This window comes from Microtus pennsylvanicus, chromosome 1, assembly GCF_037038515.1.
Source record: "Microtus pennsylvanicus isolate mMicPen1 chromosome 1, mMicPen1.hap1, whole genome shotgun sequence".
In the NCBI taxonomy this organism is placed as follows: Eukaryota; Metazoa; Chordata; class Mammalia; order Rodentia; family Cricetidae; genus Microtus; species Microtus pennsylvanicus.
In genome coordinates this window covers 45795258-45819278 of record NC_134579.1, presented here as the reverse complement: position 1 = coordinate 45819278, position 24021 = coordinate 45795258, and the positions used below count along the sequence as shown (strand labels likewise).

At 43.3% G+C, this 24021-nt stretch overlaps 1 protein-coding gene across 36 annotated transcripts in view; it reads right to left on the bottom strand.

Moving 5' to 3' along the window:
- Zbtb20 (zinc finger and BTB domain containing 20) overlaps positions 1-24021 on the bottom strand; it is a 766528-nt gene that overhangs the window by 3978 nt on the left and 738529 nt on the right. For all 36 annotated transcript variants that reach the window (XM_075962725.1, XM_075962896.1, XM_075962754.1 and 33 more), the window contains one exon: positions 4079-5683. In XM_075962725.1, the coding sequence (XP_075818840.1) occupies positions 4079-5683 (1605 nt within the window). The remainder of the gene's footprint in view (positions 1-4078; positions 5684-24021) is intronic.

Here is a 24021-nt window from a genome sequence, read left to right as displayed (position 1 = left end):
ATGTTAACGGAACACGTGGTACCAAGAACAAAATGTCAACCCAAACATAGACAGGGTATTTCCTGCCTGTCAGTAACTGAGCACTGGAGGCTGAGAAGCCAACCAGCAAGTGAAGAACCAGGACAGAGGCCTATACTGGCTTTTCAAGGATGGAGTGGTGAAAGTTTATGTTTTGCTCAATTTTTCAATGCCTGCTCTTTAACCCCTCAAGGGTCAGCTCTGATACTTAACTCCATTATGACAGACAAGGAAGGAAATAAAGATGATAGTAAGTGGGTACAGAGGGTTCACGCCATTTCAGTGAAAGCCATCATAACAGGTCCAACCACCCCAAGTCTGCATTGTGATCTTAGCACTGGGGGCTCAGCAAGAACTCTACTGATTATTTCTTATTCTCGTCAAGGTTTTCCTGGGCTGTGTAAAGAACAGTAAATGCAGTTTTCTGCTCTACCTATGCCTCCCACTGTCTCTGCCTTTCCATCTTCTGCTGTACCACAATGCCTACTATTCTTTGGGTGAGCACAGTGTGGATAGTGGAGGAGGGGGTGAGAAAACCAAGGCATGGATCTTGGTAAGACATAAAACAGCAAGGAAGGCAGAGGATGAGGGAGCAGAGGTGTTCTGGGGAGTGCAGGTCCAGTGAATGGGGAAAATGAAGACTGGACCAGAAAACGGGAAAAGGCATGGTACTAAGAGTGGAGGTGAGCTGCGGCCCGACAGCAGGATGTCAATGGCTGCGTAGCTGCTCTCCTGGAGGTGTCTGGTGAAGGAGGGCATGTAGCAACAGGATAGAGCTGGTACCATCACCTGCTGGCCTTTCTGCCTGCTTCCTGCTGACTGTCTAAGAAAGACTGCCAACTGGGAACCCACACATTCACAAACTTCTGTGGCCACACTGACAGTCCAGGTAGTCTGATGTTAAGTAGAATTTTAAATACCTGGGGAACTTGGTCTACATCACCTGACCTCTTACAGTGGTATTATGAGTGGGGCAGTATTAACACCCCAGAAAATGCTAGCTCCTGTTACTTCTGTGCTAATATTCTAAAGATCAGCCAGCAAATGAACAATAGCTGAGAGAGTAATATAAGTATGTGCCCAACCCTTGCTGACTCCTCCTTCCACTGTGAGCAGTTCTTTCCCCCTAGAACATGCTGGAAAATGCATGGTATTTCTGTAATATATATTCCTAAGTGACTGTGATAATGACACAGCATTTATAGTCTAGTGCTTTTGTATCCATTACTTAATCCTCAGAGTAACCTATTATTAAGACCTGAAAAACTGTGATTCAGGTTCAAACTAGAACTTGCTTAAAGTCACTCAGTTACAAAGTGGCTTTCCTCCTCTAAAAAGATACCCACTGTCTTGACAGAATTAATAGTTCAATTCCTATACAGATGGTCAAACCACTGTCTTGTGTCTCTCCTAGAACCCTATTGCTAACACGGATATGTTACAGGTATTACTCTTTCCACACTGAATTCATGGCTGAAAAAACTGTGCTCCCAAAGAAATGAGCAGAATTATCTTAAGTGCAAAGGATATCAATGGGCTAAAAAGCATCACCAATGGATGGGCTGCTGATAATATGGTTCAAAAAAAAACCAAAGAACTATAATTTGTTGGTTAAAAACCACAAGTGGGAATATAGATACCCCACAATATATTCTAAAGCTATTTTTTTTAAAGAAAGAAATCTAAAAGTCGTGCAGAGAAAAGAATGCATTTATGTATAAGTTCCTTGAATTAAGCTCTCCTGGAAAGCATGTCCACATTTTGAACATTCATTTACATACTCACTCAACAAACATTTGCTAAGAAACTACATATGCTAGCCCATATTCATTTATAGATTTTTTTTAAAGTAAAATGCCCTAAGTTTGGATCTTAAAGGAAAGTTCCACCTGGAGTTTCCAGATAAAATATATGATACCCTGCTAAGTTGCTTGCCTTGACATCCATGGCAACACCAAGGCTTATCCTTCTAACATCCTCCACCTCTGTCTTCTGATCTCTCTCACTTCTTTATTTTGACCTCAGTTTTGTCTCTTGATAGGAGAAGTGAGAACGAACCCTGCTTTGTCCCATGAAAGAAGACCGGTACTAGCTTTCTTTTTCTCTAATTCTTTTGCTTCCATGTTCAATATTGAAATATAGATGAACTTTCTAAACTGCTAGTGCCAAATGACTCTAGAATGAAAGGGCAAAAGTTGTTTTTTAAAGAATAAAATGCCTGGGGCTGGAGAGATGTTTTCTATCTGATGGGACTATAGAAGACACTAAAGAGGAGAGAAGATATGTACATGGTCCAAGATTAACAAAGTCAGCTTTGGCTAAAGAGATACTTGCAGAAACGGCTCTCCCACTTGTGCTATACTTAATTTTCATGGCTGTTAAGTCAGCTGTTTTTTGATGAAAAGGATAAAACTACTTGAGAGCACATTTGCAATATAATACTCCACTCCTAAAAAATGCTGTTTGGTTAATTCGATTGATTTCAGGTTATCACTGCATTAGCCCTTGCCCTAAGTAAACATAGTGATTTACCACTACCTAATTTTCTAAGTTCAGCAATGAATCTCTGTGTGTATCAGGAGGTGTGCAAAGTAAAACTCAAGCACAAGTGATCGGCATACAGCCACACGACATCTAACATCATATCCGGAGTTAGACTGAACTACAAAGAGGGCAAAGTTCAGCTTAGGCATTGTGCTAGTTCAGTTTTTCAACTGCATATGGAGTGTCCTTATTTATCAATGTCTTCCCTTTTCTTCTAGTCCTCTACTTAAATGTACTTTATATATATACTTTATATATATTATATATAATATACAGTATTTACATGTAAAGTATACTCTATTTAAATGTGCATTATATATAAAAATATATATATAGTGCATTATATATAAAATATATATTTATATTTATATAAAAATATATATTTAAAGTATCTCTTTATATAAAGTATAGTCTATATAAATGTGCTTTATACTCTATCTCTTAGATTTGTATTAGCCTGGTGTGAGAAATTAGGCTGCTCTGAGGAGTGAATATTTCCTCTATATTAGAATTCAAGTATGTAAGTATTCCCTGACAAATGATTTGATTTAACATAACTATTCTAGACTCAAATTTTTGCCATGAGAATGACTACTGTAAGAATTTCAAATACGATTGTCGCTGTGCTCAGTGACTTTAGTCCTACGAGAACCCCCGTGAAGCCATAACCGCACAGATGATCTCTTATATGGAGGCCCTTCTAGTTGTGTCCCACTATAGAGCTAGGGAAAGGGCAGCCTCGGAGGTCTGCAGACCTTTGTCTCCGGCGTGGTAGAGTCCAGGGAACCATTATCTTTCCCAAGAACTCTGGACAGTATCTTTATGAAACAATCCATCCTCTCTTTAAATTACAGAAGCCCAGTCCTTTGCAGAAGCAAACAGCTCTGAGCAGCTTGTTCAACTTTTTCTTTTATTTAGTTGAAAGACTCTCTGTAGAGCTTTCAGTTGCCCAGTTCCATTTTATTTTATTTTTTGAGCCAAATAGAATAAACTTAATGTCTCCTCTTCCCAGCCATCTTAATAATGGTAACAATAGCTACAACTTATACAGTGCTTACTATGCTAGGAACACCTGTAAGTCATGTTAATATAATTCTTCAAAGCAGCACAAGGACATCACTACTATTTTCTCTCTCTTTAAAGTAGTTAAGTGATTTCTTCCAAGGTGCTACAGTTTAGTAGTAAGTAACTGGGCCAGGCTGAGCAATCTGCCTCCAAAGAGCAAGCTTTGAACCTATACCACGTCAATACTTAGGTGTTGGATATGATGTCCTGACTCTTCTCTTCTGCAGGCTGCACACTCCTACGACATCCTTTTTCCATATAGGGTGTTTATGATTTGGGGTACTTCATTCCTATGTCGGGCATAGCTAGACTTCTAGAAGGGGTCCACGGTGGGGTTTCTTTGAAATTTGAAAGATGACTCCAACCCTTCCCCTTCTACCTGTTCTCCTGTTCTGCCCCTCCCACAGCCCTAAATACCCTGTTGCCAAGTCTTCAGAGAAGCAGCACTCACCTGTATGGACGAACATGTGCTTGACGTAGTTCTGTTTGGCTGTGAAAGTCTTGTTGCAGAGAGTACACTCATAAGGCTTTTTTTCACCTTGCCCACTGGCTGTGCTGTGGCCTGCAGATGATGCCAGGGGCTGTGGCGCTGGCAGCTGTGCAGTAAAGGTGGACAGGCCGGGCTGGGACACTGTCACAAACTGGGTCTGCTGGCCTGTCAGGGGCTGTGGCAGGCTGAAGAGAAAAGGCTTGGGGCCACTGCCCGCGGGCTGGGTAGTGAAGAGGGCTGGCAGGTAGGTGTTGCCAGCTGTGCCAATGACCTGTGTGTTGCTGGTCAAGGTCAGAGGCATCCTCAGGTTGCTGGTGAGCGTTTCTGTCTGGCGTAAATAGAGCTGGGTACTTGGCAATGGTTGCCCAATGGATGTGTTGACTGACGGCTGTTGCAGGACACCCTTCTCGGAGCTGTTACTGACAGTGATCACTGTATTGTCCATCTCTACCTCGTTGCTTCTCTCCGGAGAGGAGGCCCCTGTTTCTAGCTGGTTTGGCTGGACACTGCCCTCAGTTGGAGCTTCCGCTGCCTGCTCAGGTTGGGCGGGTTCCGCCTGACCGTCCCTTGTGGCTCCTGCCCCAAACTGTTGCTCCACTGAGTCAGGCTCAGTGCCAATAGAGGAGCTGACCCCGGAATCAAAGCTTTCACCTTTGGGCTCGCTCTCGGTGCCCTCGGCCTGGTCAGTGTCTTCCGTGCACTCCTCGGATTCATTGCGCTCTAGGATCTGCACCCTTTGCTGCCCATAGTAGTCATAGTCATCTTCCATTTCCTGCTTGATGTGGATGTTGCCCACGAGAGTCTGGATGCGCACGGGCCGGGGCTGCTTGCGGCAGTGTGTGGTCTCAGGGGTGGTGGACAGGTAGCGCTCCATCTGCTGCGAGCGCTCATGGATGCGTGTGATCCAGCTGGGGTCTTCTATGTGGTGGTCACGGGGCAGGCCGAGTGCAGTTTCGTGGTGGCTGACCACTGCACCGCTGTAGAAGGAGCGCTCGCCGCTGCCATTCTGCATGGAACAAGCGTACAGTGCCGAGTAGATTCTGTCCACACTGTGTTGTGGATGGCTCTGCAGGTAGCCTGATTCCGTGTCACTGCTCTGGCCAGATGTGCCTGACTCTGGTGTGCCTCTTGGTGTGTCCTGGCCAGAATCCTGGATGCCGGGGAACACATCGCCCACATTTTGAGACACGATGCGTGTGCACTCATCTATGACTGTTTTGATCTGCAGGATGCTGGCAGCTGTGAGGATCTGCAGAGCTTCCGACTGTGAGACTCGCAGCACACCGCTGTACATGAAGTCAATGAGCTTTTGCACCGACTGTACTGACACCACCGATGGGATTTCGATGTCACTGTAGCCCAGCAGCAGCTTGTCTTGGAAAAAGGGGCTGCCGGCTGCCAGCACGCAGCGGTGTGCGCGCAGCATGCTCCCGTGGATGCGAACCGTCACGTCACAGAAGTGGCCACGGTTGCGCTGCTCGTTGAGGGTCTCGAGCACGGAATTGCTGAAGTTGTGAAGGTTGATGCTGTGAATGCGCTCGGTCATCCCCTTGCAACTGATGTCACCTGCAGTACAGTGAGGCAAATACAAGACAGGGCGCATAGTCAGATTTCGCTGATTGGATTTCTAACACTCGTAGCCAGAACCTTGAAGACGCACACAAGTTGGTCAGGCTGCTCACACAGCCTAGGCAACCAAGGCCTTGAGTTTCTCTCCACCCCTGGTTTTAGTGTTGCAGCTATATGGGATATCACATTCATACCAGAACCCAAAAATTTCAGGCGAAGTTGTCTTCTCAAAGGATAACCAGATAGGTTGTTGCCTGCTATTTCTGTAGCTACCGCATGAAGAACAGAGTGGACCAAGATGTATTTGAATTTAGGGAACACTCCACCTTACTTTGGTTAGGCCAAATCCCAAGTCCTCTGGGAAATTTTAATTTCACCTCTTCTCAAGTTACTACTGAAGTTTCTTATTTTTATTGATAGGCAGTATCAGTATTCATAGTTTAAAAATCCCTTCCTAGTATACATGGCACGTATTGTATCCCATACCATATAAGTAAAAATTCTAGGAAAATTCAACCCAGCCTAAGATGTTTAGCAAACAGCTTTCACCATGCTTTCCAGATTGTAGGGTAAGCAATCTGCCTGCAGGAGGGGCACTTTCTCGCTGCTTTCAGTACCTGCACTCTTCTTACAGTCCCTGACAGTCTGAGCACTTTCAAGGATGACTCTTTGTGATACAGGTGCTGCTGATGCTTAATGAAGGATTTTTCCTTTCTCTCTCTCTCTCTCTCTCTCTCTCTCTCTCTCTCTCTCCCTCTCTCTCTCTTTCTTTTTGAGATAGGTTCTTACTATGTCACTTAGGTGGTCCTGAAACTCACTACATAGCGGAGGCCGGCCTTGAGATCTGCTTGCCTCTGCCTCCCGAGTACTGAGTACTGGAATTAAAGTACTTGGGAAGAATGTCTTAAAAGACCGGAGCTGGATGTGCTGAGTGTGGTCACACTAGGTGATCACATTTATTATTCAAAAAAGCCACTTTTGGAGTGAAAGAGAGCACTGTTAATAACCAGGCCAGGAGACCAGGAAGGGATCTAAAGGTGGGATACAAGCTTTCTTTGAGCAATAGGATGTTTTGTAGAACTATTAAACAGCCCCCAGGAGGAAGAAAATAATCTCTGTGGAAGCTCTGCGCATCTGACCAACTCCCATCCCTATGTTTCAGGCTGTCAAGCCAGATGCTAATGCTAGCATGGCTCCATGCAGAGAAGAAAACGGACATGTACAGCACAGCCCCAGGCACGCCCCATTTTCTACCTCACCTCTGGGTCTCTCAAGATACCTTTCTACAAGTCATTCTTCAGCCAGACCCACACAGTCACTTCACAATCTGCAATGCTCCCTTTGGACAGAAGACATGCCTGGATTAAGAGGTACCTGAAAGACTAGTGAGGAACACTTCTGGTTCTGTCCGAGAGGGAATTATCGTCGATGACTAGATTATGAGGGTCTGGCCTACTGAGCTGATTAAGCCCTTAGTAGATTAAAAGTAAGACACTATTTGGGGAGGTGGTTAAAGGTAGGAGGGCGGGCCTGGCTGGAGTAAGTAATCACAGGTCAAGGGGCCCTTTGGGGCTGATCTTGCTGTGGGGTTTCGAATTTTCTGCTTCCTGTGTATAATACAGTGAAGAACCACATATATGTCCACTGTTACACCGGGGCCAACCAAGCCTGAGCTGAACCCTCTGACACCACGACCCAAGAAAAACCTTTCCTCCCAGTGGTACTTAGTTATTGTCAACTTGACATAAGCCAGAGACACCAGGGAAGGGGGAATCCCAATTGAGAAATTGCCTCCATCAGATTAACCTGTTGCTATGGGGGCAATTTCTTGATTGCTAATAATTGATGAAGGAGAGCCCTGGGCAGATGGTCTTGGTGTGAAAAACGAGGCTGAGAAGTTGGGAGGCACGCTGTCTTAGTGCTCTACAGCGGGGAAAAGACACCCGGACCACGGCAACTCTTAAAAATAAAGCATTTAAGTGGGGCTGGCTTACAGTTCCAGAAGTTTAGTCCATGATCATCATGGCGGGGACCTTGCGGCACACAAGCAGACTTGGTGCTGGAGAACCAGCTCAGAGTTCCACGTCTAGATCCGTAGGCCGGAAGAGAGCGATACTGAGCCAGGCTTGGGCTTTTGAAATCCCAAAGCCCTCCCCCAGGGAGACACTTCCTCCAAAAAGGCTACACCTACTCGAACAATGCCATAGCCCCTAATCATTATCAAGGATTGCCACTCCCTGAGGACTGAGCATTCAAATCCCTCAACCCATGTGGGCCATTCTTATTCAAAGGACCACACAGTGTTCCTGCTGGTTCTGCTTCATTCCTCCCTGGAGGCTCACTTCCTCTATCCTTCCTTACTTCCATTTTTTTTTGAAAAATTTTTTTTTATATACAATATATTCAGATCTCAGCTTCCCTTCTAGATGCGGCCTTAACTTTCCTCCATAACGGACTCTAACCTGTAAAACAGCATAAACCCTTTGCTTACCAAGTTAGTTTGGAACATGGTCTTTATCACGGGAACGGGAATCCAGCTAGGACACTCCCTCAAGGTTTTTTCTGTCATGATTTGGTCACAATGGTGAGAAGAGTATGAATCCAAAACCAAGCTATCAGGTTGAGAGAGGCCAAGGAAGTGGGCTTTCAGAACAAAGCAGCCTCACACCAATTGCAACCTAGATCTCTGTATCTTGTAGTAAGCAACCCTAGGGAAATTGGCCTGTGTGCCACATCAGGGGTCCATTCAGCTGCTGCAACCATCAGCTCTTAAGTGAAAGCTAAAGACTTCCTCCAGCCTTCCTGCTTCTAGGCCTGGGGACTTCACCATAGCTACGGCCATCTAACTTAAACACGTCCACGTGCATGTCAGCGTGTACAATATGTCTATTTATTTATGAGAAATAAACCAATTAGTCCTGGGACTCAAATGTATTACTTTCTACACATGCTTTCACTGTCACCGAAGCCTCTCTCTCATTTAAGCAGTTAGCTGGCTGTACACAGATGGCAGGAGGATCGCCATCTCTGGGCAAGGTGGGCTTATTAGACATCTTTTCAAAGCATATGTGACCATGGTGCCACTCACAGGGACTGCACTGCAGAGGTAGACGATCCAACTGACTTCCTTTAGCGGATTCTAAGGAGCATTCCCTTCCCAATTGTTACCCTTGTTAATGTCCTTATAGCATTTTATACAGTATGAAATTCTCTACCTAAGACCTCCTTTGTTTCTGCAGGTTTTGTGGTAAATTTCAGGACATTTTATTTTTTATTGCTGTTTTCTATGAGGCAAGAGGAAGTTATGGTTCTAAAGTTTCTATCTGATTTGATCAAAGTTGTACGCATCAAGCAAACAAGTAGCAGAGTTGGGATCAGAACCCATACTTCTTGGTACTGTGAAGAGGGACACGTGAGTAACTAAGAATCTAGGGCTACGCTCATTCTCATCTGAAAAAGAGACAAAGAGACTAAAAGCTATGATAGACATTGCTTAAGAGATGAGAGAGTACTAAAAATCTATTTTATCTTACATATTTTCACACACACACTTTCATGAGAAAACTCTGACAAAGCTGGAGTGAAGATTTAGCAAATCTAAATAATGAGATTATTTGCTATATAGCAAATTTGACTATTACATTACTGTTTTCAGCCACTTCACCAAGAACCACAGAAGAAAAGGAAAACTCTACAAGATACAAGCTACAAAGATACAAGCTGTCCCTATCAGCCTTCTGGATTCCTATGGACAAGACTCTAAACATCTCCCTCAGTACACTAGGCCCCCACCGCAGCGAGCTGCCGTGAAAGGCTGACTTCTCTTTTGCTGATAGTGGTACAGATGTGATGGAAAGGCTGCCTCTCCATTCAAGCACGCCTCACTCCTCCAGCACACAATGCCGAGGCAATTCCTTTCCCAGGCTTGCTTTTATTTTTAAGACGAATACAGTGGGAAAGTTTCTGCCACAGTAAGGCAAATTCCAGGCTTTTGTGAGCACGTCCTTTTCATCCAATGGGCATTAATGTATAGATTCCAATGGGATAAATTTGAAATAGCCTACTGTAGATCTGTCCCCCCCATTGAAAACAAATCTTGATTAGATGGTATTCAGGACTGTATAGGAAGGAATGGTGTGAAAATGCTAACTCCATTCTTTTCGAGACTGGCACTGAATAGGCATTTGGGCTATTCAAAATAACCAAGAAAAAAAACCCCACAAAACCTCCCAACACCCCCAAACCAACTAACCTCTCTCCCCTGGAAATCCCAAATCTTCAAAACTACACAACTTTACATAGATTTTTGTGTATCTGAAAATGCCACATTGCCTTAAGGAAACCCACAGTGGAATGACAATAAAACTGATGGCAAAGAGAAAAGTGTTATTAAAAATAGCTCTCTTCATATATTTTAAAGAATAAACTACCCACCTGGCTTTCTACCAGAGCAAGAAAGCCAGTCTGTGATGACACTCAGTGGGAACATTCCAGGAATGTCCTGTGGACAGTGAGGTTGTCACTACTCTTCAGTGACGGTTCTGCAAGCGCACAAATGGATGGGGCTGGAGCAGGGCTGAGTCCCCAAGGTGAAATCTGCCTGCAGGAATGGGTGGTGAGGGGGCCTGGCGCTCAGCTTTAGAGGAACTTTGCCCCTGCCTGCCCTGCAAGCCGCAGGGGTCCACGGATAGGACTTAGCATGAGAATAAAAAGCTGCCTGCGAATAAGAGAAAGGAACAAGAAAGGGAACAGCAGGCAATGCAATCTTTTTAATTAGGTGTGAAATCCAGTCCTTTCTCAGGCAGGAGAGCAAAGGGACGTTAAAAGAGAGGAGCGCAAGTCTAAGGTGCAGGGAAGGGGGCTGGGCCAGTGGGGGAAGGGGAGGCAAGGCCGCAAAAAAGAGGAAATACCAGTTTTCAAATCAACAGGTCTAAATCAAAGTAGTGCCAAAGGAAGAGCAGTTACTCAGCACGTGAGCTAGGCGCCCTCAGAGGCGGCCAGGTATCCAGAGCTCAGCCTCAAACAATGTGCTCATTTTAGTCTTATCCCAGGGACATTGTTGGTATAGACTGTGCTGCAGCAGGAGGCTTTCCCTGGGTTTGGGGCATTTGCTCCAAGGTCCTCACTTACTCATCTCCTGGCCCAAAGCTGGTAACATTTTATACAAGAAGGAAGACAATCTTCAGTCAAAGTTGATTTTTAGAAAAGGATAGTCCATGATAGCCATATAAGATTCCAAGGAAAGGGACATGGAGATAAATAACCAAGTACCAACGCAGGTGGAAACCTAGGTGAAGCCGGCTATGCTGTTTCCAGCTCCTGAAGGCAATTTGTTTCCCAAAGTTTGACTTGATTTTGGGTTTTAGCAGAACATATTTCTTTGACAGTTTATATTAATCTATAGAAGAATAAGGGGATGAGATATTTTTGAAAACTTTTTGAATGCTAAAATGAATAAAGTAAACCCAATATACATTTTTAATTCACCCAACAAAACCAAGTTTGAAATAAGGGTCAGCTGAAAGCTTTGTAACAACCCTTCTCTCCTTTCTGCCCCTCCTGCCTCTTCCTGTCTTCCTTTTCCTTTTCTTTCTTCTCTCACCTTCCTTCCCCTCTTCTCTGTTCTCTTCTCTTTTCTCCTCTTTCATACCCTCCCTCCCCTCTCCCCTTTCTTTTTCTCTCCTCTCCTCTCCTCCCCTCTTGCATCCCTTTATTTCCCTTCAGATTAAGTTCTACTAAGTTTTATGTATGGGCAACTGGGAAGCAAAGCTGAGAGCTAGGAAAACTCTTGTTCTATGACACTAAGGCCAACCCCAAACTCTAGCAGAATGTTTCGTTTCTAATTTCCTTTTCCATTGGTCTAATTTCCTTTGAAATTTGTTTGAAGGCTGAAGCTAGATATACATCACTGTTGGAGTTCATAGGTCCAAAGGAAGAAACAATCCCAGGCAGCTTTCCTATTGATTTCTCATAGGCTCTTTCTTCCTTTTAGCCTAAATCTCTGGCTTGCCAACTTTAAACCAAGACTGCTGTGAGCCCAAGACAGAATGAAACTTTGCTGGCTACATGGTAAAATTATAAATAAATATAACTGACTTATGGTAAAAGCTGCTGTGAGCGTTGCCTGGATTTTAACTAGTTCATTAGTGAAACATTTACCGAGAATACCCCAGAGTAAATGTACATGTTTTGAAATCTAAAACAAAGAAGATATCTATCCATCCAAACATATCTGAAGGATATTAACCAGTCATCCTGGATACACACATTGTTCGGGGAACAGCATTCTCCTTTGATCTTTCTGTAATCTGCTGGTTAAAACACTGATTATGTTCCTCTCTTGGCTCTGCTTAGAAAGGAGCTTGGATTCAAGATTTAGGTCACACTATAGAAACTGAGTAGGCTTCAGTATGTGCTGTCCTATATAAAAATTCATCCAAACTTATTTAGCAATTTATTTTACCTCAACTTTGATTTCTTGTTTGCCGTTATATAAAAATATATGTCTTAATAAGTACTGAATTTTGAAAGTCAGCCTAAATACTTTTAGGTCACAGCAAAGTATAGTAAAAAATCAGTCTACAAGTACTTAATCAATAACTTACGGAATCAATTCCAAACATAAAGGAAAAACCCAGTTTTAGTATTACCACACCATCTGTATGCATGTCAGGATTCTCTGGAGACATAGAATCAGTAGGATATTAATATAGACATGTGAAGGGGGATTATTAAGAAAACTGGCTCATGTAATTATGGAAGTTAAGAAGTCCTGTTGCAGGTCATCTCAGGCTGAGACATTGGGATCCTGGTGGCACTGTTCAGTCCAGGTCTGAAAATCTGAGAACCAGGGAGACCTATGGTGTGACTCTCGGGTTTAGGCTGAGTTAGTGTCCAGGGACCCAGAGAGAGGGTGGCTTGTATATGTTCTGGAACCCAATTGACAGTAAACCATATGTTTTGAAGTTCCAGCTGTCAGTAGGGATACCAATGCCAATTTCTTTCTGTATTTATTTTCTCTAGAGCAGCAATCAATTAGATGATTCCCACCTCACAGAGGGCGAGTCTTTCTCACTGGTCTTCTCAGTTGTACATGCTTACCCTGGTAACGTGGAGATACTCTGGCAGATGCTTACACATTGCTTTTTGAGGTTTCTAGCTGTACTAGCTTCCTTTCCTGTTGCTATTATAAAACACCCCGATGAAAGCGATTTAGGGGAGAAAGGGTCTTTTGTACATTACAATTCAGATTACAGTTCATCACTGTGGGTAAGGAACAGAGGCAGGGGCCTGAGAAAACTAGTTACATTGCATCCACAGTCAAGAAGCAGAGAGGAAAGAATTAATACATGCTTTTGCTCAGTTCACTCTCTCCATTCCTATACAGTGCAGTTTCCTGCTCAGGGACTGATGCTACCCACAGTGGGTGGGTCTTCCCACTAATCAAAGTAAAATCCCCACAGATGTGTCCCTAGGTCAACCTAATCTAGACAGGCCCTTATTATGATTATGACTTCCTTTCTGGGTGAGTCTAGATTGTTACCTTGACAATTAAACCAACCTTAACACTAGACATTTTTTGTTGTTAAGAAATTAGGATGTGGGGTCAGTTGCAGGAGGTCACTAGAGCGTATTCGTGAAGGGTAGACCTTGACTGAGGCACCTTCCTTTCTTTCTCAGATCTTCTGCCACCATGAGGGGGCAGCTCTGCATTGTTATGCCCTCTTGCCTTTCCAGGGGACCATAAACAGCAGAGCGGGACAATACTAAATACCTAGTTCTTCTTCTTTTTTTTTTTGGATTTTTCGAGACAGGGATTTTCCGTAGCTTTTTGGTTCCTGTCCTGGAACTAGCTCTTGTAGTCCGGGCTGGCCTCAAACTCACAGCCTAGTTCTTCTTGCAAGCAAAATGCGCATTCAGGAATACTGCCCAAAATTCTGCCTATTGAGATTTCTTTTTACTATTGTTCTTTTCAGGAATCTCTCAGAAGGGCAGCTGGCTGCTTCAGTTGTTGTCCATATATTGTGGACAACTGTCTATGGATCAGGTCCTCGTGTTCTCTTCCTCTCTCATACTGATCAGATCGTGTTCTCTAAGAATCAGAGATGTAGGCTGGGAGGGCCAATGAGGAATAGTAGGACGAGGCACCATTTACTCCCTCACGGAACTTACTTGTGCTTTTAGGACAGGCTCACCAGTCAAAACTTACTCAGGCACTGTACACTGTGCTGTTGCCCATTTTCTTTCTGGTTGTAACAGTTCATGGTTTACCTTAGAAGGGAAGAGCCTAAGAGCCCTAGAAATTTCTCTGAGGTAGAAGGCCCTGAATTTTACTTTCCACCCTTTGACAATAATTTATTAACATGTCCACAGTATTTGATCCTTTCCATTCCCTCCGTCCAATCAGCATACACCATTATGTCACCAGTGGGAAGGAGCAGTGCTGTAGCACTGACAGGAAGTGTGATCAAGAGCTTTGGAAGCCAATACTCTTCTGAGGTGGGAACTGTGGGGCAGACGCACTGCTGGCCTTGCCGGCACAAAGTAAAATGCTTCTGGTGGCTATTATGGACACGTATGGAGAAAAGGTCACTCGCCAGATCAACAGCTGTTTGTTAAGTACCAGGGCAAGTGTTGATTTGTTCAAACAATGAAACTACATCTTGTAAATTAATCAACTGAAGTCATCACTTGGCTAAACTTTCAATAGTCTATTAACATTCTCCAGGATCCACCTGTCTTTTGTGCAGGCCGAATTAAAAAGTTGAGTGGCAATGAAGTGGGAATCACCACACTGGCATCTTTCAAGTCCTTAATGGTGGCTTTAATCTTCATAAGCCCTCTGCGGACATATGAATTTTACTTACTATTTTCCTAGGAAAAGGCAGCTCTGACCCTTCCATTGGGCCAGGTGCTAAGTATTCCTGTCACAATTATGCATTCCAGAGCTACAGGAAGACACATAGGACAGATGTGAGAACCCACCATGAGTCAGGATGGAGCCCAAGCCTACTAATCACCTGATCTTTGTAAGCCTCTGACTGGGCAGCTAAAGAGACATTGTGGCCTCCTGGAATCAGTGTATATAGAGCACATTTCAACTCATCCCATCAAGTATGATTGTTTCCTTTCCCCACTGCATAGTTACCCTGCTAAGGGCTGTCAGTCTCTTTGGAGAGGATGGGAAAAGATGAACAGAACACATTTTAGGTAGGATAAAGTGATAGCTCTGCCTTGCAATCATTCAGCTCAGTTCTTGGAATTGACTAGGAGATGTTATTCTGATTGTAGAACCTGAGTTCGAGCTTTTTTCACTTTCTCTAAAACTTTTCTGCTTATATAAAGCATGGCAGGCTTCCTAGTGTCCTGCAAATGCTGGGATTAAGCAGCCAAGGCCATGGATCTCCATAATGTACACTACGCTGCTTGCCGCTCTGCCTGCTTGCCCAGCACTGTAAACATCCACCTTGATGCTGCTGCTTGGCCCTGTCTTCCCAGAGCCAGTTCTTCTCATTGCATTCACATTTTCCACTTGAGTGACAGGTAGTCCCACTCTATGAAACACACCTTCACAGAGCTTCTCAAGGACCCTGGGTTGCCCCCTTACGAAGTGCTTCTTTTGAAGCACTGGCTGGTGAAAGTCCTACCTTCTGGACAAGTAGGCAAATGCACTCAACCAATCAGGCTCCCTAAGCTTCTGAAGTCTTTCACTGGGCATCTCCATTTCACGCATATTGATGCTCTTTCGGCGCATGTGGCAGTCAACAAACCGAACAGATGTGCTTCTCTTACCTCTCTAAACTGCAACTACATGTATCTTCTTTGTTTAATGGGCCTGTACTGATGAACTCCATCTGCAGCTGGCAGGCAGCAGGGTTTAAGAAAGCACTCAGTGTGCTTCTGCCTTCAGGTACCCAGCACACACCCTTCCTACAGCTAAGACATCCATGAAGGACAGCCCACTTGGGTTCCAGGGAGGAAGAGACCTAGATAAGACTACCAGGGCTGGGGCTGGAGAGATGGCTCAGAGGTTAAGAGCATTGCTTGCTCTTCCAAAGGTCCTGAGTTCAATTCCCAGCAACCACATGGTGGCTCACAACCATCTGTAATGAGGTCTGGTGCCCTCTTCTGGCCTTCAGCACACACACAGAAAGAATATTGCATACATAATAAATAAATAAATAAGTATTTTAAAAAAAGACTACCAGGGCTGTCAGCTGAGTCTACTTTTGCTGAAAGGAAGCTAAAAGGGCAAGGGGAAAAGACAAATCTTCAGATTTAAAAAAAATACAAGCAAAAGAGAAAAGGGAAAGAAAGAGAAAAATGGCACAAGTGGTTAACCAAGAAACTCCATGTTTATCTGGAGAAGACAGAGGAGCTAAGAATGAGGAGAGCCCTGACTGTGATGAAAGACGGAAGCCAACTCCACACATGCCTTGCTGCTCGACTCCCTTCTCGTACAACCTAAACATATTTAAAGAAAAAAAAAAATCTTTCATCTGGCTATCATCTGCCTGTGGGTGCGGGATGTGTTTCTGTGTGCCACAGAGCACATGTGGAATTCAGAGGACAACTCTTAGGAGTCGGCTCTCTACCCTATGGAACGGAGGATAGACCTCAGGTTGTGAGGTCTGTACTTAAGCACCTAGGTACTGAGCACCAGAAGAGTGCTTTATGTATACCTGTAAACCGAAGTTTTTTGGTGGTCCTAATAACAACATCTGTAGGAAGGAGGGAAGCCATTTATCCAGTTCTAAATAGGTGAGAGAAATCAAACCAGGTGTGGTGGTACCACATTTCACCTTGCAGCTTAGAGCATTAAGAAAAGAGGGGAGAGGAAGGGAGGGGAGCAGAGGAAAATATAGTGCTCAATAACATCAATAAAAAAAGAAAAACACTAATGCTTTCACTTAGCTGTAACATGATCAAGAGGGCCGATATGAACAATCTGGAGTGCCAAGGAGTAATGTCAACGGCCTAGGGAACTGGAAGGGTAGAGTATATTCACCTACTCCGAGTGGGAAGGGGTGGTGGCAAACAACAGGAAGAGGAGGAATCCATGACAGCAGCACCAGCGGAAAAGTCATGTTCTGGTTGCTGTTTACTTTTGATACAACTAAAAGTTGTGGGACATCTAATTAGGGGAGGCTGTGACTGTCTTGGCTTTCAGTTTAACATCTCATACAATGTTAATTTTATATCCTGTAATACAAAGCACACAAAATGGAAATTTGGTGTCACAGTTGCCTATTTAACATGTCTGCAATAGACGACTGTCTTGTCACCATGTGTGTGCTGTGCAGCACCCTGGTAGTGGGCGTCTCTTTTCTTGATAATGTTGTTAATGTGCTGTGAAAGGCACTTTGTGTGTGCAGCGCATGTGGTATAGGCCCGAGACCTGCTCTGACTTCTGGGAAGATGAATTAGCATGTGAGGATGTTGGTACTTCATATCTTCTTGCAAAAATTTGCTTCCACGTTTGAAGATGGAAAGTCACTGGAAGATATGCTAATAATGAATCACAATATGTGACTTTCAGATCTTTCACATGTATGGTAAGAATTGTGTACAAACAAAAATGTATGTGACTGGTCCCCAACACAATCTGTAAAAAATTTCAATTGTAAATAAGTAAATACATTCAGGCTGATCTAAGTTTATTTCCCTTTGACTTATCTTATCCTCTTATTTGTTCCCCACATGGTCCCTAGAATTCTGCTTGCAGAAAGTAGGTCTCTCAGGTGATTCTTTTTTTTAAAAAATGAGTTCTTTTTTTAAAATATTTATTTATATTTATTATCTATAGAATATTCTGTCTGTGTATATGTCTGCAGGCCAGAAGAGGGCACCAGACATCATTACAGATGGTTGTGAGCCACCATGTGGTTGCCGGGAATTGAACTCAGGACCTTTTGAAGAGCAGGCAATGCTCTTAACCTCTGAGCCATCTTTCCATCCCTCTTAGGTGATTCTTGTAGCTTGTAGCATACCTTCTCATGGGCCTATTTTGTACAATACTTTAGGGATTCTGATCGAACTTGAAGTTGGTTCTCTGTTTAGAAATCAAAAAGGGTGGGGCCTTAGGAGAGGTCACATTATCCTCCCTGGGGCACCTTAAGAGAGACTACTAATTTTTTTCTTAGGCAATGAGGACAGCCAGTGTCTGCAGACAGACAGGGAAGGTTCAATACCTGTGTAGTCCGTCAGTCCCTTTCAAGGCTGGGAGGAACCAGCTGCTACGCAGCATGGCAGTGGGTACAAAGACCACTCTGCTGTAGGGTACAGGAAAGGGGAGTACATTGAGAGAGGGTACTTCCACTGGCAAACAAATCTCATCAGAGTTTAGGGGCTCAGTGTCTCATGCCCCATTAGTCTTCACAAACAGTTCTATTCCAACTTAATGGATCCCCTCTTCCCCTCCTCCCTATACCTTTCCAAATAATGTCCTTCTCACTTTAACAGTAGATATCATGAAAGGCTGTGTTCAACTTCTGTTATAATTCAGTCAACTTCATGACGAGGGCACGTTTACTTTTCAGCAATTTGTGCATTGGGACTTTAGGAGAAAAATTTTGACTCTGGACATGCTTCAGTAAGTTATACAGGGCTGGGGCCAAGGCGTCTTGGTCCCGAAGATTTAAAACTGACCAGCATCATATTTCTTGGTTCTCCAGAATGTTTGAAAGTACAATAGACAGAGCCACTAAACTCCTTGCTTCTTATGAGTGGTGAGCCAGGAACATGGAATACATTCATCTTGTGTACCCCTCAATTTACATGTAGGCTCCTTGTTCTCTCTGTACTAAGCAGAACCCTTAACATTTTCAGTTTCATCAGATTAGAGAGTCAATTCTAGAAATCTTAAAATCGATCAAGGAAACTCATCCTTCAGATTCAGTTCCTTTAGAGTCATTCTTGATACCACAAGAATGTACTAGCTGGAGATCGCTAGAGGGAGGGAATCAGTAAGATACGTCATATAGACTTATGAGAGGGGATTTATTAAGGGAATTGGCTCATGCAGTTAGGGCAGTTGAGAAGTCCTCTGACAGGTCACCGGCAGGCTGAGGACACTGGAGTGCTCAGAGTGGAGCTCAGGGTGAGTGGGGAGGCCTTAGAACCTTAGAACTTAGACTACTGGTCTAAGCCTTGGAATCCAAATGCTAGGAAGCCTACAGTTCTGATGTCCAAAGCTGGAGACGGCCCTACCTAGCTCTCAGGTGCGGATGCTAATGCCTATCTGCCTTCTGTATTTGTTCTTTCCAGTCTCTAAGCTATTTGATGGAACCCACTCTCACGAGGGAGAATTCCAGTCAAACTCACACGCTGAGCTTTTCTGGAAACACACATCACCATGCCTGAAGCAATGCTTTCTGCGTTTCTAGATAGTCCTTCATCCAGCCAAGGTAACTGTTAGGATTAACTATTACAGCAGGCAAGACGGATGTCTATGATTTGAGCTTCTGATCCCAGTGGAGTAAAACATGGATGCTAACTGTCTTAGTGTGTGTTTGTGAGAGATTAAGCTCTCACTCAGAACAAAAGCAGACATAGAATTCCAGACATTCTGAAAAACACCTCTGCCCTCTGTCCAGACTTGAAATGAAACAGCTTCTTAGGAGGGAACACCTGCTGGGACTAGGGAGAAAAGCCAATGAAATCTGAGGTTGATGTCTTTAAATCCTCCTATTTTGTAAACCTTTGAAGCACCTTTTAGGAACTGCATTTTTTTCCCTAAAGCTCTTTCCTTACAAATTTAGCTACTGCCCTATTGTAACCCTTTCCATTGTTCCCTAAATCTGGAGAACAAAAATACACAGATGCTAGATCCATGGGTGGGATACAAAACAGAACAGAAGAATGTACCTAAATTCAGAGTTATCCAGTCTGAGCTTGGATTTGGATAGGCCTTAAAGAGGTGCCTATATAGTCAAATATAGTTGAGAAGTCAAGGCTTTTGCTTTTCTGGGAAAGAAGTTCAAGATTTAAAATGTGTTTATATAAAAGCTAGCACCTTCTTACTTGTCTGTTTTCCTTCTCATCTCCGTATAGACATGCACTTACTTTACAGGAGAAAATAAAATTCTCACTTCAGTAATTGTAATGAGACAGCCCAACCCTTTAGAATACCATTCTTCTAGAAATTGTCAGCTGGGAAGAGTTACAAAAATTAACCTGTGAGTTAGGAAACTCTGTTGTCTAGATTTCAGTGAGTGAGAAATAAGATCCCATAGTGTCAGGTAAAAAAGTTTTCCTACTGAAATTACCACACAGCTTCCAAGACACTGAACTTTCTTCCAAACTTAGGTGCAGTTTTGTTTTGAATGTTTCTGAAGCAGAACTTCAGATTGGTGCACAGATGTGCTCTGCTGGGTCTTCAAAACACAACACCACCTCCAATATGACAATGAGAATTAACGGGAGCACTGCTGGCATTAAGAGGCAGAATCTCTCTTTATGGAAGCTGTGAACCGGAACTGTTACGCATTGTCTTACTGAGCAGTGCAGGCCTTCCACCCCAATACTTTGCTAGATGAAGGGCTACATGGCAGCTCAGAGTTGATTTGTGTTGGCCATCTTGAGACACTAAGTAGCTGTGAGTCATATGCCCTCTTATGGTGACTCATTATAGAATGGGCTTCATGCATATTATATACTTGTATTTAAATGGCCATGTGTTATTCAGGAACATAACCGAATGAATACATACAAATGAGGAAAAATTATCTTCAAATGCAAAATATAAGATAAAATTAAAAAGAGCATGTAAGTCCTTTCTTGTGCTGAGGTGAAGATTAGGCTAAGCAAGTGCTGAAGTGTTGACAGAGCTCAGAAGCCTTGGGAAGCATCGGGAAGCAAATGGAGCAGAAAGCACACTTCACAATTATGCTCACAAGGAACACTATTATATCTGCATACCTTACTCTGTAATATTTACAATATCTACTTACAGACTAGAGTGAAAGGATTGAGTTCTATGAATCTTTATAACCGTGTTCTTACCATCTTATCTCACTTTGTGAATTTGGTTTGATTTAAGTCTCATGGCATTCCCCCCAACACAATCTTTGTATTGATTCAAAAGGCTGGTCATTTTGCCAATCCCCACATATACTGTCGTCATTCACTTGGGGGATGGTAGCTTGTGTGATGGAGTCTAGGGCGTGCTAGGCCAACTAAGCTCCACCAAGTTACATTCTCCAGGCGACATTCATTCCTCGTTCTGTTCTTCTGCTCCAATCGTTACGAGTTCTGAAGTTACTAGGCTTTTTCTACTTACCAAACCTTATATATCCTCCATGAAACCTATTCAAAACTCTCCTTTCTCTGGAATGTTTCTTAAGATTCCTACAGTTTATACTGAGCTCTTGCTTTTCCTACCTCCCACTGGCTGGGAGTTCTAAGTGGAGTTACTAGTTTCTGGTTTGTTATCATAAAAATAAGAAAACTTTTAGGGGAGTCCTCCTTTTCCTCCTCCTGTAGGTAGAAGTGTTAAGTGTTTGTATATGGATATGGGCTCCTCTGTCCCAGGGAGTTGTGGCTTCAGAACTTATTAAGTCATAGAAGGAAGGGTTTTATTTTTTCAATTTGGTTTTCTCAAAGGAATTAATTTGGGCTCTTTCTGAGATGTGAAGTGGGAGTTTGGTGCTTTGAAATTAGACGGAGGTAATATTCCTGGGAAGAAAAGCCATCAACTTTCTTTATAATATTAAAGGCATCCAAGCATGGTGGCTCATGGCTGTGATCACAGGACTCAGGAGGCTGAGGGGGGAGACTCATCAGTTCAAGCTGTGAGATGAGCGCCTATCTCATTAATAGCTACAGAAACAAAACAAAAGTGGAAGAAGTCAACTTGTACACAACCCTTTGTAGGGTACTGCTTGTCACACTTTTGGAGACTGGACATAAAAGGGCATTGACTGATTTGAGAGAAATACTGATCTCCTGGACTTAGGCTCAATGTTGATGACATCTATAACTACAGCGAGTGAAGTACTTCCTAGAACTTTAAAGAATTATACTCAACTGCATCCTTGCGAAGAGTCAAGGAATACCAACGCCATAGCTCACTGTGGAAAAGGATCTGGCCCCTTCCCTAGATTTTCCATGTCTTGAGCAGATCTAGAGAGGGGAAGAGAGTCTCGAGACTACATTAGACTTCTGCATAACTTGGTCACAGGAGTCTTAGGTTTAATTTCCTTGAGAAAAACAAGGAACTAGATCACACACTTGAATGTTGAGGAATCTGTGCCTCTCTTACTGCCATAAGACAACTATGCCTAACCTACTGCAACTACAACTCTAGCCACAAGAACAGCTACAAATGCGGCTAACTGGATCCCTGAAACTGTCCGACACACTCCTCCAAAGTGGGAGTCTTCTCCGAGTTCCTGTTTGGACAGCTCTCCACGACACTGTACAGGCATCGCTGACAGGGAGTGGCATGCTCAGGGCCTATTTTCTCCAAGGCGTGCCTACTAGTTGTTCCAGGGGTCCTTCTAGTCTCTGCTGGCCCATGTCTGCTCTTCCTCTTGGGTGGGTTTCTGTTTGTAATTTTCGTACCTTCTCTTATTAGTTAACAACCCAGTTTTGTGTTTAATATGAACTTAATTTAAGGTTTAATGCAATTGGTTTATGTATTCACGTCTTTAAAACTACACTCATTTGCTTATTATTTCTGATATATGTCACGCTATTCTTATCCTCCTCACTCCATTTGTCCTAAGACACAGCTCACCAGGTCCTTCTGTCACCGAAGATTTGATGGGTTGCAAAGCTGAGTTACACTTACATGAAATGGGAAGAGACAAGCAATGTGGGAACTGGCATAGAAAACTATCAGGCTCAACTCTTGCCTGACCCAGGGAAGCCTATGCCCTTGGTAGTAGATGCTAGGAGCTATTTATCAATGAGTGTTGACAACTGGTCTTTATATTTCTGTTAACAGTGTCAGAGGTTGTTTAGAATATTTTCACTTGCTGGCCACTGGGTGTCCTCATTTACAAAGTAAATATGTAGCATTTAGAGCAGGTCACCAGGGAGAATAAAAGCCACTAGTTTTCTCTCTGGCTTTTCACGTACTGGGTCTAAATTTATTGCTAAGCTCACAGCCAGGCTGTATATTAGGAATGTTTAAAAAAGTTTTCAGTTCGGACTGTTGAAGTTTTTAACCAAAAACAAGTTATTCAGTGTCCAGACAGAAACTGAAAAGGCTCTTCACAGAGGGGACTGTGATCCAGCCATTAGAATGAACCCTTATTCGTCTGCAAACTGGCATGGGAGTTTGACTATCTACAGAGATCCAGCCCAGAGAAGCAGGCAAGATCTGATCTTAATTTATTCTTGAGAGAAAAGAGAACACCAAATATCTCTATGGGATATTTGTTAGATGCTGTTTTTATCTTGACTTTTCTGAAAACTAATTAAAAATAATAATGAGAAAGATAAAATATGTCCTTTGTCTGAGAAACCCAGAATAATGTGAAAAATAGCACAGTATGCTGGGTCAGTATCATGACTATTAATCACTTCACATTTAAAGACAGAGAATCAGTTATTTCATCTATAAATGAAGATGCTTCATGGGGATGTCATGGGACAAGCCAAATAGAGTATGCAGGCACCCTGGGCTCCTCAGATGAGAAACTGTCCACGAGAGGGACTAGGGCATTAATAATATTTTGTGGTTGCATCACAGCTGTGTATGACTTGCCTCTGATGGCAGATAGATAGGAATCAAGGCCAAGGCTTGTACAGCCAACAAATATTTCCTGGCTTGGTCATCCCAGGGCCCTAGGGTCACTTTTCATGTGTGGGGACCACATTTTCTGCCTTTCTACAATTGTCACTGTCTCCTCACTTATATTTCTGAAGGAATTTTCTCCTTTTCACAGCAGCAAATATGTCTGACTCTCTATCCTGCTAATTCCTCCAAGTGGAGACAGAGCCACTATTAAGGGTAGAAGGGGACTTGCCTTCAAATGTCATACTTGGCTAATTAGCTAATCTTTCTCAAAAGTAAACTTCACTGGGATAATTTTTTCACTAGTGTACATCTCAGCTTAATTATTATTCTCTGGCATGTCATTTTGGTATATAAATTATCAACATGACTCTGTGCCATAACCAGTAATTTATACAGATAATATCAGGGAAAGAGGACGCTCTCGGAGCTATTCACTGCTTTTTCAGAGATGTTCTTGGCGTTACCGGCTCTGCTTACTAGGCCTTTTTGTTTGTAAGGGACCACCCACTCCTGCTGCCAGTGCAGCAGTCTATGGCTCTTAATCAATGGGTAAGTGCACAGCAATGCACAATGGCTAGGTCCCTTTCCT